This window comes from Ammospiza nelsoni, chromosome 11 (assembly GCF_027579445.1).
Source record: "Ammospiza nelsoni isolate bAmmNel1 chromosome 11, bAmmNel1.pri, whole genome shotgun sequence".
Classification (NCBI taxonomy): domain Eukaryota; kingdom Metazoa; phylum Chordata; class Aves; order Passeriformes; family Passerellidae; genus Ammospiza; species Ammospiza nelsoni.
Window position 1 is genome coordinate 12700879 of NC_080643.1, and position 19586 is coordinate 12720464.

The 19586-nt window shown below is 36.8% G+C and overlaps 1 protein-coding gene across 1 annotated transcript in view; it reads left to right on the forward strand.

Moving 5' to 3' along the window:
- ERC2 (ELKS/RAB6-interacting/CAST family member 2) overlaps window positions 1-19586 on the forward strand; it is a 353494-nt gene that overhangs the window by 110506 nt on the left and 223402 nt on the right. The window contains exon 9 of the mRNA XM_059480170.1: window positions 13771-13938. Coding sequence (XP_059336153.1) covers window positions 13771-13938 — 168 coding nt within the window. The remainder of the gene's footprint in view (window positions 1-13770; window positions 13939-19586) is intronic.

The following is a 19586-nucleotide window of genomic DNA, read 5'->3' on the forward strand; positions in this document are numbered from 1 at the left end:
GCACATGGGGGTTGGCCAAATGGGTAAGAATCAAACACAGATTTCAGATCTGTAATGTTGGATTTTGCCCATCTAGGAAAGAGTTCTTGCATGGTTGTTATAGTTTCATAGGTTTAAAATGTAGTGGCAATAGTGCAAAATTTAAAAATATAAACGATCATCATTTAAAATGTCAAATGCAGCAGCTGAGAGAGAACTCAGGATGGCAGCTGTGATGTGCCATATTGATAAATCAAAAACTAAATTCAAAACATATGATCTCAGTAATGTGATCCAGATTATGTATTAGAGTGTAACAGTTGTGCATTCTCAGTGCTAGAAGTTTGCTTTGCCTTTGACCCAGTGCCTTGATGTGCACTAGAGTGGTGCTGCAGTGGGATGGGTCATATTTGTGCTCAAGTGGTTCTAAGAATCTAAGTTTGTATTCAAATGAAACATAGAAGTTTGATTTGTAGTGTAAAAGTATAAATATGCTTATTCCATAAGAATTATGTTTTCTTTTCTTTGTTGCATAAGATGCAGAGGGGATTTTAAGGTATCAAAATTTGAGTGTGGGGGAGGTACTTGCTGTGGTAATGTCTTTGAGTGAGTGTGAGAGCATTTTTACACAAGTGATGAGAACCTCCTGGACATGATTGACTTAAATTAACTTGATTGGTTTTTATCAATTGCAGCTGCACTATTTAGCATAAAAATGCAAAACATCCAAAAATCATTTGCCTTGCAGTGTATAGAAAGATGGTTTTAGTTAGTCTTTAAGATGTTTCAAATGTTTATTCTACACAGATTCTCTGAGAATAGATCCAGAATATATCCAGTTACAGAGAATTAGTAAAGATATTGTAAATGTTGAGAAAATTAATTAAGGAAAATATGCTGCTTTATGAATTGCATATTTAGGATTTTGTTTTTCTTTTCCTTTAACTGTGTTAGTAAGTTAAACACTTCAAAGATATTTGTTGTAGTGTCATAGTCAGGTACCTGCCATTAAAAGCTAAAAGAGAAAGACTGGAAATTTTGTGTGATGTACAATTTTCTGACTTGCTCTCTCAACCAGTGTCATGCTTGAGAGAAATCCTGAATTAATTTCTTTCTAAATGAGACAGGAAAGTTATAGACCAGTGTTGAGAGTTGCCACCCAGTGTTGAAAACTTGACCAGGGCAAGGCTGCTCTGTTATTTAAAGACTGTATTCTGTACAGTGAGGTTTGATATATGATGTACATTTCCCTTTTTCTAGAACTGTACCTGCAAATTCACGATCCTGCCTTTGTTTCAAAGTTTCCTCTTTTTCAGTGGCTTAATGATTTTTATAGCATATGACCTCTAGGCTAATTAAGAGCATTTTTGTGTTCCTTTCATGCTTGATGTTGTTTAACTCACAGGAGAAATATGAATATATTAAACTAGCATAATTTTTCTATTATTACTTGTAACCAGCAGTTGTGCTGAAAAAGAACCCTTATTCATATGTAAAATAATAGATTATGTTAAAGAGTGGGATTACCTGAAGTCAATCTATTGTACACACTTAAATGCTTTTGGTACAGGAGGCCTGTTAAGGTCAAGGCATTTTATTATTCCTAGATTCATTTAGTCTGATATGTTCCTAGGATAATGATGCCAATTTAGATCTCTAGACAGGTACTTGGAATTAAGATGTAGAAAATGGAAAACCATCCAGTTAAGAACATAATTAATGGTATAATTTTAGTGGCTGAAGAAATTAAATATTTAAACATGTGTACATAAAATTTTAAAATTTGTATGTGTATGTAAAGAAATCACAAGAAAGTGTGGAGACTGCTTTATTTTATCCCTGTGCTACCAATTTCATACTTGATTGACATTCAAAATCACATCTATATATAATTCACTAAATAATTTTTTCAGTCCTGTGTTAGATCTTGCAGTCCAGTGTAGGCATGAATGAGGGTAGAAGGTTATGTTTCTCTTGCATAAATAATACAAAGGTTTAGAAAGTTTCAGTTACAGAGGCACTTAATTGCATCTGCACAAGTTTACAACCAGCCTGGTGAGGTATTACTGGGGGTATAACACATGCAGGAAGAACAAAGGCTGATTTTGGTGTCCTGAATTTAATTTTCAGGAATGATAGGCATAAACTCGCCTGTTTTTTATAGAAGAAGAAATCAGAGGCTAATATACCTATGTATTCAAAGATATGCTTTTGTAATGCAATGTGAAGTAGATGTAAATTTAATAAATTCATTAGATTTTACATAGTTGCTGTTACTTGCCAGCCAACTGCTCTTCACTTCTTAGAAAGCATCCTTACTAAAGGGCTACTTGGACACTAAATTCTTTAAGACATTTTGGCAGCTGCAGAAAAAAGTATTAGGACTTTTTTCACATGTCTTTTTTAACTTACTGGTTTGAAAGGTGAGGGTTTTCTGGGGGGTTGGTTTTGGTTTTTTTTGCTTTGTTTCCACTTGAGAGATGCTCTTGTATGTTGATAAATACAATTAACTTTGCATAGTGCAGTGCAGGATCCTATGTAGTTAACATATGCTAAACTTTACATTAAGATTCCTTTTGTGTCCTGGCATTGTCTTGTTTCTTGAAATGTATCTTTGTTTTCTCAGTCTTCTGAGGAGATTGAAAAAAGGAGCAGAATTTCACCCATGTGCAGAATTATCCATGTCTGGGAAAAAGATTACTTTCAGAATGCTTTCCAGGAAAAGAAAAACAGATGAGGAATAGTACTTTATTTATTTATTTACTTTTAGAATTTTCTTAAAGGGCAGATTTATAAGGCTCCATGTTAATGTCAGCTGTCAGAGATTGGGGAATGAATTTTCATACTCAGGTTTCATTCCTGTGACTAGTAAATCTGATTTCATGTAGCCTTTCCTTCTGTGTTAAATTATTTATACCCTGATTTTTTTAGCAGTAATATTTGTTTATACATGAATATGCCTATACATGAATATATATGTATACATATATGTACTATATATATATAGACTAAAAAGAATAAACTGAAAATGTATCTACTATATACACAAAAAAAAAATGTTATGAATGATAAAATAGTGTTTTTAGATGAATTTTTCTTCCATATTTTCTGTAGCATGTTTGGAAAATAATTTCCACCATTGTTTGTGTCTTTATACTTAAGGATAATCTTTGTTGAAAGGGTTGAAATCCTAGAAGATTCAATCCTAGAAGTATTTCAAAGACACACTTTCAAGTCCAGAAACTTTCAACAGGAGTATTTTGAACATAATCAATTGAAAAAGCAAGAATTCTGGTGATATTTTTGGAACAAAATCCAAAGTTTGCAACTTCATTGGTAACATAGGATTTAGAACTGAATTTTACGACTCCCTTTCCCAGACAGGATAGCAAGCTTGAACAAATTGTAAAAATCCATTTATGTCTAAAGCAAAACCATATTCTGATTATTCCCCTTTGGATTTGCTATAAAAGATTATTTCTCTGGTGTCAGAAAAAACCTTTTCAGTTTTAAAGAACCACTGTGCTTCCATTTTGGTTATGAATTTGGCTAAATTAGGCTAAAGCAGTATATTTTTTTGATAAGACCGCTAATCTTTAAACAACAGATGTACATAATGCCTAATTTAGCTGAATCTTAGGAAGGCTTTCCATGCTGTACCATGTTCAGGTGGGACAAGAGTGGTAGAATTGGTAAAATATTGGCTAACAGAGGAGCAGTGGAGATAGCAGGGAGAAGAAAGATCAGGTTGGCAAAAATATTGGTGAAACATCTCAAGACCTGATACTGCAATGAGGCTTATTCCATATTGCCATTGCTCAGCTTGCCAGAATTTGGAGGCAGTCATCTGAGTTTGGGGTCCCTGGTGATGATCCTGAATTCTGAAGTGAGAAAAATGGATCACCTAGGGTAGTACAAAATGCAGGATTATGCCCCTCTGGACAAAAAACCCCAGAACTTTTTAGTATAAAGGTTTAGGTAAAGGTAATAGTGTGTTAGAGGAATGCTGTTAGTCACCAATAACATGTGGCTGTAGAAAATTTGATACTAAAATGAACTCTGAGATCTTGTCTGAAATGCAGTCATCCAACTTCAAGAAAGATGAATTCCAGATAGATAGCAGAGAGGAAGAGGAAGGTTAGGGGGATGATCAGGAAAATAAAGTAACCTTCTTATGATGCAAAAAAGGCTCAAATTTATCATTGCATTGTGGTTTCATTTGCAGGAATCATTGCAGCCAATTCATTTTGCTTATCACTGTTGTGAACTGGTGACATTTTTCCTTCTTTCAGCTATGATATATTGGCTAAGGAATAGTAATTTCCAGTTGGAGGATGAAAAAGTTTTTAAACAACTTTGATTGTTTACATGAGATCATCTGACCGGACCCTAAATTGCTTTAAAAAAATTCTTGTGTTTTACCAAGGTAGAATTGGCAGTTTATGCTCAACATCTTTTAGCTTAAATGTTATATGACAATATAGTATTATTTAGATGTCACACTCTGGTATTTCAACAATTTGAGTTGGTTTTGTGCACAAAAATATGTAGAGGTTTCTTTCTCCTGGTCCCTTAAAAAATGCAATCTGTTTTTACATTAGAGTTCTGTTCATGCTTTTCTCACATTTGCTTTTTTGAGGAAACAGAAGGAGGGAAAGGTTTCATTCTGAAAAAAATTATTTGAAATGTCCATTTTTTTTTTTTTTTTTGCTTTTGCTCAGCTGAACTTTTGCTTTGAGCTTTTGAATATGGGAAACTTTTCACAGGCTACCAGAGAAGGAGTAAACTGCACTTTCTAGGGGCATTGATGAGATTTTTTGCATAATCTTTATAATAATACTAACAGAAGTTGGTCTGCTCTGTGTATGCTGCACATCATATTGCAGGTTTCCTTCCAACCTGCTAGTACAAATTATAATAGCAGTACTTTATTGTTTATTAGAAATCTTGAAAATATTTCACAAGTTTCTGTGGGACAGCTGTCATTATGTTCCCTTGGGAATTTTTGGAAGAGATCTTGCTCCAAAAGGTTTTTCCAGAAATTGCTCAAGTTTCCTGTTGCCCTGGCTCTAGACTCCATCAAACTATTTACTTTTTTGTGCCTTTGTGGCATGGTGCTCCTCTTGCATAAAAACACTTTTCAAATGTGTTAACAAAATGTTGTTTTCTTGCAGCTAAATAGTTCCCTCACTTCCCCACTGATTGTTTCTGTTTTTTCATTATGATATAAAATAATAGTTTTATTTCTGCAGCATATTTTTCCTTTTAGCAGATATTACATTGAATCAAGTAGATAAAAAAAGCCTCTGCAAGACTTGGAGGGTCTTGAAAATGAGTTGAGAGAGCTGTGGGTGGAAGATTTTGTTGTGAAGAGCCAGATTTGGCTTGTGCTCAGCTCAGTTGAGGACACTTTATTCATTTAGTCCCCATATCTTGGCTCTCACTCTTGGTTCTTGAAGGTTGCCTGTCTCTTTCTCTGAAAGTGGTTTTTGGGAGTTATTTCACTGCTGATTCTTTTCCTGAAAGCATCACTTACATATCTGACAGTGTGAGACCATTGCTGTGATAGGGATTGTTTTCATATCTGACTTCACATGGCTTGTTTAGTGTCAAGGCTGTGAGGAAAGCAGCACTTATCAGTTTTGCTTTATCTTGCTCATGCAGATGCTATTCTGTCCTGAGGAACTTAGTCCCAGATGGAATATAATTGTGGTAAACTAGTAAACCTATAGCTTCCAGATGAATAATAAATAAATGCAAGATCAGATCTTGTCATGTCTCTGACTTTCTGCTAGATGATCTGGCAGACTGGATTCAGTAAAAATATTTGGCAAGGTAATCTCTGTTAGAAGGTTAGGCAGCCTGCAACTGAAACTTGTCTGATTTCATTTCTGCATAACTTTTTATTTTTAATTTACCATTTAACCTCTATTGATATCACTGTATATATGAAAAGAATGAAATTGTTATTTTTATTTCCTTAATTCCAATCTCATGCACTGTTTTGCAGTATTTTTTGGGTCCCATTACTTGCCTTAAACTATTCAAACATTGAAAATATGAGGTGAAGGTCTAGAATTCCTGTGATTATTGAAGTTCTTTAGAGTAAAATACCTTCTCCAGTTCTACCTAAAATACCTAAAAAATGTTACTGCAAAGGTGAGATAAGTAAGGAGTTACCAGTTTGGAATCTGAAACAGTCCTTTCAGTCTTTTGACAGAAGTCTCTCATGATCTAAGTAGTCTTTCCTTGTCTGGAATTCTTATCACAAGCCAGCACAATCTCTGGAAACTAGTTTGGAATTCTGTTTCCCGCATAAAGAAAGAAATATTTTTGCAGTGTCTAGGATGGCCAGAACAGTTGCACTTTTGTTTGAGCAGGAACACAGTCTGCTTTTTGGTTGAGGTGCTTCATATCAAAAAAATACCAAGTCTTGCTATTTTAATAAATAAATAGATGTGATGGATTATTTCACAGAGCAATTACTTAAAGGACTCAGAATATCCCTGAATTTCATCGTGCTCACATATGCAGGGGAAATAAGCAAGAGGGCTGCCTTGCCTTGCCTTGCATGGCTCAAAAGCCAGAGGCAGTGGGAAAGTTCTGAGTTCTGGAAGGGCCCCAAGGACTGAAGGTTTGCTTGAGGAAAGCACACCTGTAACTCTGCCTGGTACTCAAGGTCCTCATCAAAGCCGCTGATGTTTCCTGTTGTCCAGGAGACTATGGAGTCTGGCTCTTGAGAGAGAGGACTTTGAGCTGTTGTATTTGGAAACTTTTAAAGGTGAGTTTTTAATTGGAGGGATTGCAAGTACTTGAAGCTTATTCCCTCTTGTGAAAAATGCAGCAGTTTTCAAAGAAAAGGCTGTAACCTGCTTTCTGGAAGAATGTGGGCAGGAGAGATACAGGAGTCAAAATGCCATATTTCATGAAGAAAATGCTGTGATGTATTTAAAATAAGCAATATATGTTTAGTGTATTATTTTAACCTTCTCTCTGATTGCCATATTCTTATGAATAAATGAAAATAGTGCCCAAGTTGTTTTATGTCACTCTGTGAGCTGGCTGTAGATTCTGGAAGATAAGTCTGTAGTTGTGCTGATTGCAGCTGGACCTGCTGGTGTAGGAATATCTGATATTCCAGTAGCTGACACAACCAGGTGCTCCAGTTTCAGAACAGGGTGAATCATGAGATTCTCCTCTGTGAGATGTGTCACTCAAAAGATGTGAAATTGTGAGAGAGGATGAGGACACAGCCCATCCCTAGAAGCCACAGCACAGCCTCTCTACCTCAGCTGGAGAGGGGTTTTACCTACAGGCACCTCCTTTATTCTGAGCAGGTTACAAACATAAATGTACTTTTTGAAAATCACGTATTCATTGCTATGTCAACTATTTTTAATTACTGAATCCTACTAGTAAAGAAAGTTAAACAGAAAACCAGTTCATGTAAAAACTCTATTTTTACCATATTTCAAATTAATGGATATTTACTGGTGATTCTTTCATGGAATTCTACACATTTTTTTTTTTCAGGAAGCAGTTAAATACATTGGCTTGACTTTAAAAAAGAACACCATGACTTTCTTATTAACTTTCTATTAACCTGTTACAGTACAATAAAATTTGAATGTTACTGAAGACAGAAATTTTGAAAGTTAAAAGCTTCCAAGATTGGTAGTTTTGTAAATTGATTTTAAGTATTTTGAATTTATAACTATCATTATGTTGCTAAATAGCATTGAATCTGGAATGACTGACTTCTTTTTGCAGTAATTCAAAGGTATTATGATAGCTATAGTTTTATAGTGAGCATAAAAATCAGTGAGGTAAATTCAATGAGGTAAGGTTAGTGCTGGAAGTTTTATTAACAAAAACTGTAAGAATTAGCACATGAGTTAGAGTTCCCATGTGTTTTCCAAAATTTGCTGGAACTAAACTGAATATTAAATTCTGAACTTTGGACTAGTTGCTTTAAAGCACTTAATTTTAGTGGTAAGAATAAGCAAGATATAAATTAGAATAAACCAGCTGGCAGGCAGTTGGCCTTATTGATAAGGTGCATGGGTCAGAATTCCTTGTGGCATATGATGTTCCACAAGGACAAGCTTCCTACTGCCTGAAGGAACCATTAATATGTTGCTTACAATCTCTGGTTCAGCTGAAACCTTTCCTGGTGTAGTTTGACCCATCAGTTAAACAATTTTCTCTTTTAAAAAGCAGCATAATCTGGACTGGTGGATAAGATGAATATAAGAAAAATAAAGATTAATTAGTAGAGCTGCCAAAGCTGTTGAGGATGGAGGCTGGGGAGTTTATGAAAATTATTGGTGTCATCTTCAAGGATTGAGTACAGTGATTTTGAGGTGTTCCAGCACTGGGTGCTTCTCCTGCCCTTGTACTGAAGGAGCTTTTGACAGGGATTCTGTCAGGGAAATGGCAGGAGTTTGTTCTCCTGATGGGAGCAGCCAACACTGGCCTGTGTTAGCAAAACATCCCCTGTTGCTCACTGTTTCCCTGGACTACAAAGTCCTTCCCTTGGGTCAGTTCTTAAATACTGAAGTTGTAGAAATAAACAGTAAACTAGATTATACTTTAAAGAATATAAAGCATATAAACTATCAGCTGAATTAAAATGTGAACTAGAGCAACTTAGAGCATTAGAGGGGTGAGAATGTTGTTTGAGATAATGCCTGAAAGTGGAATTTTCTTCTGTGAAGTGAAAAAGCTAGCAAGCTCCCTAGAGTTTCAATTTGGAACACAGTGTAAAGGATATTAACTGTACAAAATTCAGGTGTCTGCAACTTCAAAATGTTCTGCCTTTTCTGCCTTGAATTTTACATACATTAGATGTTTTTGATAGAAATGAATGTATGGCTTTCCAGGTACAGCTGTTGCTTTGAAAAAGGTAATCTTTATCACATCAGACTAAAAAATGAGGGACAAATATGATGAAGAGGTAGTTTTTGTTATGTTTTCTTATTTTAGAATAGGGTTTTTTTTGGGCTTTTTTAAAATGGCTCTGGAGGGTACAATTGGGACACATGATATCCTTTCTATACTTGTAGTTCAGTTCTCATATTTCCAAAAGGACCCATGTGAGAATATGCTGTCTGTACTAATAATTCAGTAGTTCTGTATGGAAAGTCAGAGTGACAGCTCTTTTATTCTAGGTTTAAATTGGTTTTCATAGTAACAGCTTAGAACTTCCCCAAGATATATATGGGTGCATAAACACAGGAACTAAGATCTTTAATAGAATTTTTTTTTTTAATTAACTGAAGGTTTTCCTCAAAAGATGGCTGCATAATATACTAAAAGAGCAAATAATAGCCCAGAAAATGTCTACAGGGCTGTGGAGCCTGATGTGATGATGATGACAAAGGGGGAGAATGATGGTGCAGAAGGGAAGGAGCAGGACTCTTGGGCAGAGGTGAATTTTGGCTGCAATGTGTGCAGGAACAGGGCTGGCTCAGGAAGGGATTAACACTGGGTTGCAGTTTTTTCTCATTACCCCAGCTGTGGTACTACAGCACACTTAGGACTTCAGCAGGACCTTCAGGTTTAGTTTAAAAAAAATACAGTCAAACATTTGCTTTAAATGTGTTCATTTATGATGGTAAAGTAAATAATTCTTCACAGTGAAACACAGTAGTGCTGCTTCATGTTTTACTTCCCCGTGGAGCTCCTTAGCACTAAACCACTTTCATAAATGAGATATGTAATATGGCATCTAAGTTAAACAGTTAACAGAAAGGAACTTCAAGGAATAGACATCACTACTGAAGCTGGTCATGAGTGGCAGGTGATGACATGAAGATTAATAAAGTTTGACTTTGAATTTGGCAATTTTTGCCACTTACATGAACTCTTTTTTTCCAAAAGTATAACCCAATTCTAAAGTTTTTACAGTGTGTAGTATGTTTCCAGAGCAAGGGACAGAGTTTATTATACTAAATAGTAGAAATAAGTAGCTGCTGAGGAAAAAGAAGTTAGACAAAATTAAAAAGCAATTTACTTGGAGAGGGGTCTTTGAAATACTTAATGTGTTAGCTATCAGATCTGGTTTTGCTTTATTTTTCTTGAAAATTATGGTGTTCTTCAGACTGCCAAGTTTTACTAGCAGTCTGAAGTTTATATTTACTAGCAGTAAATATACTGCAAGAGATTGGAAGAAATAAGTGAAGGACTCTTAAAATGAGATAGTGTTGAGTGAAAAGCCAAAGAGAGAGATTTTGTGTACAAGAAATCCTTATATTTTCATATATATATGTATATGTATATACCTATATGTATATCTATTGCTGTAAAATGACCTGAATGTAATTTCCTTTCAAATCATATTTTAAATGCTTTAGGTGGAAAAGAGGCAGTAACAAAATGGCAGACATTGCTCATGGTGTGCTGGCATGCTCCCTCTAGAGTACTTCATTGTTGTGTTAATTTTGGGAGATGTGATTTCACAGTACCATTTTCAGGGAAGAGACAATTTCTTACATTGGAAAATTCGCCCTGGCCAAAAATGAAGTAGTATATTTTGCTTCTGGTTGTCCACAAGATGAGGACCTGACTTAAGAGCATTTTGGTTTTCTGCCATCTGGAGGTTCTTATTTGACTTATGAGATGATGTCATACACACTTAGTGCTGAGCAGATAGGGAAAGGTCGCCTGCAGTTCAGGCTGAGGTAGTTTTGTTTCCTATTGGGAGAAATGTAAAAGTCTTGGTTTGTGGTTGCTACAGGCAGAAAGAAAACTTTAGAGAAGGAGAAAATGACTGACATAACTGATGTTCTCCTAAACCTCTACTTGGCACTCCTGTGAATAGAAAATCAATCTGCACCCCCAAGACCACCCACAGTATGAGTTGTCTGTTCCCTCTCCCAGGCTGGCACTGCTCAGGGTTCTGCCTCCGCTTTCAGAAGGGCTCCTTGCTGTGAAGGTTAGTTTGGGGATGATAGACTTACTCCATCAACATACTTCATTGTGCAGGTGGATTTTTGAATTAAAGTTCTCTGCTGTATCAGCCTCAAGATGAGAAGATGTAAGAAACCAGATATGTATTTGGCAGATTTTTTTTTCTTCCACCTAAGGCTGTGGTGGACATACTGTGCTCTTTCCTTCCCAACTCTTGCACTGTCCTTGTGTGAATATGGGTTGAAAGGATTGAGACTCTGGCTGTTTCTCAGTGCAAGTGAAGCTGCACTTTGGTTGTGTTTTAAAGACTGAAGGAGGATTTGAGTCTGAGAAGCTGGAGTGAACACGAGCTCTGCTCCTGTTTCCCAAACAGGTTGTCACTGGGCATTCAGAGCCATTTGCTCATCCTCTGCACCCTCCTTGTGCTCCCAAGTTTTATTGCCTAAAATCCCCCCCATTCCTCAATTGAATTTAGAGAGCCATGCTCACAGGGTCTGTAGGAAGAAATTTCTGAAGAAGACTGAGAACTGTCTCCTTGGCCCTTGGTGCTGGGACTGGATGGGCAGAGCATAAAGGATTATTGACTGAGACACTGCTGGGTTCAGCCAAGCAGGACGAGCTGCATCAGACCTGTGGAAGCTGCTGAGTTATCCCAGCCATGGGGGAATGGTGTCAGAGCTTTGTTTGGCTGGGGATCCAATCACCTCCAGCTCCCTTGACTCGAAGCTTTGGGCTCCTGCCTGGTGGCAGCTGGGAAATGAGCCTGGCAGTGGCTGATGGGGAGAGCTGCTTTTGCAGAGCTGCTCCAAGGTCCTGACGAGCTCCTCAGCTACAGCTGGAAGGCCCAGCAGAGATTTCTGTGATTTGACTTCAGGGATTGCTTTCAGCCGTGAAGCAAAGAAGTGATTAAGTATAAAGAAGATGTGGTAATGAGATTCAGATGAGGTCTTTTATGTTTATAAAAAGAGGTCTGAAAGCTCGCTGCTACTATTATTTCTTGTTTTCTAATTGAAAAAGTCATCTTTGAATCCTTTACTGCATGCTGCTTACAAACTGAGAGATCCTGTTACTGTAATATTGTAAAAAAAGTCTTAAAAATAAAATAAATCTAGTGGAATATAAATCTTTTTTCCAGTGTATAGAAAGGTAATGAGCCATTTTAAAAGCAGGAAGAACATGCATTTTGAGATCCAATAGATCATCTAAATTGGTCCCAAAACAAGTTTTAAAGTGGCATTGAAAATACTTTTGCTTTGAATAAATTTAGTGTTACAAAACTCAGAATATACATAAATACAGATTTGATGATTGTTTTGCACTTTGATAATATTCTGATTAACTAAAGAACAAATTGCTTAATAGAGGAGACCCTTTCTGACTGTTCCATCTGCAGAACTAAAAAATGCTAAGCCTCCATTTATGCCCTTTCAGTTTCTTCCATCTAGTTTTTTTTTAGGAATTAACCTTATGCATTTCTAGGAAATACAAACTTTAAACTCTTGTTCTTTATTTTCTAAAATTTGTATGCTTGAAATTTGGATTAGTGAATCAAATATTTCTCACTTGCCTGACTGCCTGCAGTTGTCTTGTAGATGGAGAATTATTCTAAATTGCCACATCATACATTTTCAATCCAAAGCTTGACTTCTCAGTGGTGAGCCTTGCAGCCAAAGAAAGCCTGTGAGTCCACTTAATGTGAACACCTCATGGTTCAGAGGTGCAGAAAAAGCCTCTGCTCAAGGAAACCTGTCTCTGTAACAATAAATTATAGCACTCCCTTTATCTTAGCTCTCTACTTTCCATGATGTTTATTAGCACTGACTGAATTTCGTGGGTATGCGTTTTCTTGTATTATTTTATTTTCAAATCAGCTTTCAATAATATGAAACTCACAGTGAAACAATGTCTTGGTTTTCAAAAACTTAATGTATGATGAAATCTGTTCTTTTCTCCCAAATATTCCCCACCCCCCAGTATTTTATGCTGAGAGCTGCTCAGCAATTCATTTGTAGCTGCTTTTCTGAACCAGAATATATAAGCAGTGGAAGTGTTGCTGAAGGCACCAATACATGTCCAGTGTGATTCTTGTAGAAATGATGGTTAAAGCCAAATATATTCTCTTTCTTTAATGAATTGAGATTGAGAATTGAGATCTCTGCTATTTTATTACTGTTTGAATTGCATCAAGAGAATAACAAATTTGCGCACTTGAATATTTGCACAGCAAGAAATGAGAAAATCAAGGGTTCTTACACATTCTGGGCTGTTGGAATTCCTTTGTGTTGTAGATACATGGTTTGGGGTAATTGGGAGAGGGGCTGTGGCTGAGCCTCATCATCCCCAGTGGGCACAGCTGTGAGCAGCACTGGCAGCAGTGAGCCAGGGAGTGCCCAGGGCACTGCCCAACCACCAAAGGGAGCAGAGGGCACACAGGTGCAGGGCATCAACAGGAGGGGATAAAAGGCTGGGCTGAGGAACAAGAGAGAGCTGCAGATGCTCGAAGCCTTCTTTGGTGTTGGTTGTGCCTCTACCATCTTCCTGCCACTTTTGGGTTTTGTTTTTTCTTCTTTTTAGTATTTCAGAAAAAAACCTCACCAGTGATGCTTTTTGTTTTGCTTAGGAAAATCCTTGAATATCCCTTATTTTGTTTATGAGGATTTGTGATTATTGCAGTGAAGAAGTCAGATCCATTTGGTAAGAGACTTTTGAAATAAACACTGGAGAAAAGTGTAACAAGTAAAACAATGTCTTAGAGTTCAGTTTGGAAAATTACATAGAAGAGAAATAAAACATTTCTTAAGTGTGAATAAAAGAGTATTAGAAAAAAATATTTTAATGATTTTTATTGAACCCTAAATATGTTTGATTTATTTACTGTAGGTTGATGCCTTGCGGTTACGGTTAGAAGAAAAAGAAACCTTTCTGAATAAAAAAACAAAACAACTTCAAGACCTCACAGAAGAGAAGGGAACCCTTGCTGGAGAAATTCGAGATATGAAAGACATGTTGGAAGTAAAAGAAAGAAAAATTAATGTCCTTCAGAAAAAGGTAAGATCACTGATGAAAGGATATGTTGTACAACTTTTGAGGTACGTTTAAAGGAAATGCTCCTGTTTCTTAAAGTGCATTGCTGTTAATATATTAGAAAAGATGCAGAGAGTCTGTAATAGTAAAATTTTCTAATAGACAATGTCTTGCTTTTATCTGTGGGTGCATTTTTATAGTATCAAATAATACATATTATAGAAGAAAAATGTTGGATGCTGCAGTTGTCACAAAATGATTGGAGTTAAAGGAAAGTACTAAAACTCTTGATAAAACTTCTTATCCCTCAACATAAGGGATTCCAGTATCCTTATGAATACTGGTTACTACTCTTTCCAAATAATCTAAATAAAAAGTGTGGGCCTGCTGAAGGATTGGGATACTGTGTTTTTAGCCTGAAGGACTTTCTTTTCTGGGCAGAGAGGAGGGGAGTGGAGAAGGAAAGTTAATTAAATCAATTATCTGCTTTCCTTATGGTCTAAAGACATTAAGAAGGGAGGCTCTCTCCAAGCAGCCAAATTATCTTGTTTCTAATTTTCCACAAATTTAACTGCATTTGCTCTCTTTGGACATGGGATTCAATCCATTATAGCTTTCACTTGGGGGAGTGGGGAGGGAATTTCCTGTAGAGGCAGCTCTACAAGGGCTCTGCAGACAGCAGTAGAGTGTTCATTTCCATATCCTTTTTCTCACACTCACCAAAATATTTATGCTACCAGGTGTGTACAGTTTGTGTCCTGTGTGTCACTTTTTACCATATAGAGATGCACTTGGGACCATACAGAGAAATGAAGAAAAAGTTTCTGGCATCATCTGTATTTTACTCTTCTCCCCTCCATTTACAGCCACTCAAAGAATGTCTACTCCTCCTTAATTATTATGTAGGTAGTTCATGTTACTGCGGTTTTCCTCCAGGATTCATGCAGGGTTCACATGGTCTAGTTGTGCTTCTGTCTGCAGTTGCTTAAGTACCAAATTAAAAAAGCCAAGTTCTTATTTTCCAGAAGCTGAGAGGGCTGCTTTTTTTTTACTGGGATGTAAGGCCTATCAAAACTGGAATATAAGTACTCATCTACTTTAATCCTATTTCTGAATATTTGCCTTGTTAGCAGTGCTGATCATGTAAAAGAAAGCAAGCTTCAGGGCTTTTATGCTGAATGCCAATTAGTTTTGGACATTTCTTGAGCATTCTGAAGAATAGAATGCATGTTTTCTTATTGTTTGCATTCTAAAAAAAACCCCAAACCCCTGAACAAACCAACAATTTACAATTTCTCTTGTACTTACGTCTTGAGGAAATGGTTCAGTAAGAGGAATGTGTATTCAGTGATGAAAATTTTGTAATGAGTAACTATCACAGAGCTATCAGCACTATCTGTCATGGCTTTGTCCTCAGAAATCTGCAGAAAAAACAATTTTGCTGTTTTTAAGAAATCATGGCCATTTTATTAGGGTGTGCAGATGGTCTTGCATCTTTTGCACTTGCTTCTTAATGGACATAATCATTCTCAATCTGCTCTTTCTCTCCTCATGAGATCATGGAATAAAATATGCCATGGCCTCATGAGCTCTAGTATGCAAAGAGATAAATCCTGCTAACAGCTGGGTGGAAAATTGGAGCTAGTACTGAACTGATATTTTAAAACTGGAAGTAGCACTTCAGTAGCATTTTCTGTCTTGAAAGTTTTTATTTCCTTTCATTAGGGGACTTGTGAAGTTTAGTTTTTCTGCTGTAGGCTGAATACTGGGTTCACTTAGAGAAGGACGAATTTTGACGATTATTTTTAAAAAAAGCAAAAAGAATTACATTTACAGCACAAAAGTTACGTGTAGATTTGCTTCTCTGAAACATTTTTTATAACCACATTCTTCTAATGTGTAGATGCTGAAAAATATTAATGCCAGATTGTCATAATACCATTATTATAGTTATAGGAGAAGAATGTTGTATTAGGAAAATAGATTTTTAAAATTACCCTTAGGTCACATTTTCAGATTTGGATCTTTATTTTGCTTGTGTTTCTCTTCCAATATTCACTCACAGATCATTTGACTAAAGAGAAATTTGATTGAAATATTGTCCTGCTCTGCTCACCCCTCATTTGAGTAAATCTAGAGCATGATGCTTTAAATGATGCTTTCAGGGTTTACTTTTCATGTGCCTGGTGTGCAATTCTGAAGTAGAAAATGCTGTATGTCACCAATGCAAACTCAGGCTTTTACATTCACTTGGAAAAAAAAACCTAAAAAACCAAACAATCTCCTTGTCTGGTTAAGACAAGTGTGCAGCTTCATTTTGGCAGTGCTTGTTAGATCATGACTTCTCTTGTTTAGGGTCTTTGAGCATTCCAGTGTCGTTGGCAGCAGATGAAGTCTCATCTCTGGGTCACAATACTTGCATGCAGAAGGGAAGGTGTTCTGGGTCTATTTTTTTTTTCTCAGGAAGCTTTCCTGGCACTAGAGCCTTTCAGTTCTAGGTATCTTTACCCTCAGCAGATGAAGTTGTGTCCCAGGGCATTCATACCTTGGACAGTCCATGTGTTCTGGCAAAGGGAGCACAGCTTCTTTTGCAGCACAGGCAGATTGGTCATGTGTTAGTTCAGAAGTATGTTGGACTGTGTATAGTACTAATTCCTAGTACTACAATATTTGTTATTGCAGTATTTTTGAACAGACCCTTTTCAGGGATTTTCAGAGTGTAGTATTGGATGCTGTGCTTTAGGAAAAAATTGTCAAATATACCTGTTTTCTTTCCAGTTTTGACAATATGCCTTTCTAATTGCAAGCATAACTAAGATAGAAAAGTATTTAATCTATCCTAATTACACTTATTTTATCCTTTATTTTAATCTAATGATAATTTCATGTTTTACTCCTTTCTGGATTGCACATGACTTTTGTTTGCCTCCAGTTTTTTGCTCATTGGGTGAACTTTTGGTCACATCTTCCAGTATTGATTTCACTTTGGGATGGCAGCCAGACATGTCTGTGTTGATCATTTAGAAACTTGTTCTCATTGTGCACATACATGTGGGGAATTCAAGGAGGGGAAAGCAGTATGGGCCATTTCAATGATATTCAGGAGGTGGAACAATGGCTGGGCCTCACAGTGGATTGCCCTGTGTTTACAAATCCTCCCTCATCCAGGACTGCTCTGGTTCTGCTCGCTCTCCTGAAAGCCCCTCTGAAAATGAAGGAAGTGCTTCTAGGTCTTCTGTGGTTCTGTTTGGACATCAGATTCTGACTGCAATACTTTAATGCTTGCCTCCTTTTTCTTCTTTCTACTCAGGACCAAATTTTTTTCCCTTGTATTTTTGTTTTCTTTTGATACGAGACTTGTGAATAACCAGTTGTGTTCCTGCCTTCAGTTGTTGATGCAAGATAGATGGCCACATCTCTCTGCACTCAGCCTGAAGTACCTCACTCAGCCTAAAATAACATTTGTTTTAATGGTTGTATTCAAGTAACTGAAGAAGGAAGAATTTGTGTATAGTGCCTAAAAATATTTCTGTCAGTAATAACCTGCAAGTGAGTAGGAAGGAATATGTAACTTGGAAATGTGCGATTTCTAATCTGTATTCCCTCTCTTATATGAATTATCTGCTGGATGGAAAAAAAAATTACAAAGGAGATAAAACCAAACACTGAAAAACTCTCTTTGGAAAGTAGAGCAGTTCCTTCCCTTTTCTGGATAGCTGTCACACTAGGAGGGAAGGACAGTTTCTGTTGAGTGCTCCCTACCAAAGGTGGGGAAGAATCAAACCCAAAACAGCTGTGGTGAGGCCCATGGGAAGCCATTGAAATTAACACAGGGTAACAAGATGCAGAAAATTTGATGGGCTAGATAAGGATCTGATGGTGCATTGTCCTTCTGTGTGGAGATTTGGGTGTAATTTTTTGACCAAATTGAAAAACTGCTGCACTATTCAGTATAATTTGCAGGCTTAAGGGAGGCCCAGCACTGGAGCAGCTTGTGTTTAGAGGATTTGGATCAAGGTAGATTGGCATGGAGTAATAATAAACTTATGTCAATGTCAGAGGTGCAATATTACTTAATATTTCTTTCTTTTAGAACCTTTGGCACCACTGTTCCATTTTAGTGCCAGTAAAGCTGGGTATGCTGTTTTAATAGCCTTGTTTAACCTGGCAAAGCTAGTCTTACACCTCATATCTGTCAGTTTAGCATGCAGAGGGGCAGACCTCAGAAATCTTTATGTATTTCTTACCAGAACGTTCCAGTTCTATGAATGTGGCTGAGCTGTAGGCTGGGGGGCAAAAGTGCTGAGCTGGATGACGTCCCTCTGCTCCCACATTTCACCTTTTCTCCAGTAGGTAGAAATGGAGTGTTTATCCTCTAGGAATCTACAGATACTTGAAAAAACTCCAGTTCTATACTCTGAAGTAGGAGTCTCAGTGATGAAAACAGTAGCTGTTGAGACAAGAGCAGTGTGCAGGATGTAGACCTGGATCATATTAGGACAACAGCTTGTGGAAATTCTTTTCTGGGGACTATCATAAAAGAACACCAGCTAAAGGGGACTAGTATAATACTCTGCCTTGACTTGCTACATAACTTTTCATGTAAAATGTTACAGTTTCCATATTTAATAGTTTAATCTTTGTGATTGATGAAGTGCTACATGACTAAGGGCCTTAACCTACCAGCTAATTAGCATTTGTAGGAAATGTCATAAAGTCTTAGTTCTCATGTAATAATTGCAATCTGTACCTGTAATGGCTGGACTATGCACTTTAGGTGATATTGTCCATTTTGTGTTAAATTGTATAGCACAATTAACTGGATGAATTGCTGTTGGCTGTCTTCTTAAAAAAAGAAAATGTACATGTGGTCAGGTTAGGAGTGATTAGTGTAAACAAAGGAGTCCTACTCTTGGGCTGAGAAATTTGCACCAGTATTATTGCTTGGTGCAGGCTACAAGTAGAAGGAGCAAGCGTGTTGCTGATAGAAGATGCCTTTGTAATTTTTTTTTCCCATGGTTGAATCAGCTGGGAGTGTGTTTTCATATTCCCAGGAAGGGGTCAGGGCATGACAAAGGACATTTTTTATTGACTGTGTCAAATTCTATCAGAACACTGTAAATAGGCTGTTGTGTGAGCTGATGTTTTGCAATCACAGATCAGAGATCTATTGTAATTCTGGAGTCAGATGATAAATTCTGAATGAGTTGTTCTGCAAAATAGAGCAATCTTCTCCCCATAGAATTAGGTGTTGAAAAAATATAATTAGGAAGTCTTTCTGGTGTGGCATAAAAATTTTGATGTTACAAAACTGCTATGGTGACTATTAACTTTGGTATTATTTAAGAATTGAATCTTTAATGGTACATGTTCATTTTAAGAGTACAGTGTTCAGTGTACTGAGTATTAGGAAATTGTACTTTGCTGGCTGCTAAGGCTTGTAGCTTTGCCAAATCATGGTATTTTTTCAGAACAGTCTGAAAGTGAAATTGAAACAAGTATAGTCAATTGTTCATCCAGGGTGGTGGTGTTACTGATCCAAATACATTATCAGAAAAATGTGTCTTTGAGGATTCTGTACAATCAAATGCAACTTTTGGACTGTTAGGTAACCACAAATCCCCCTTAAGCCTAACCAGAGCAGCTGCTGGGATGCTCTCAAAGTGTGCGCA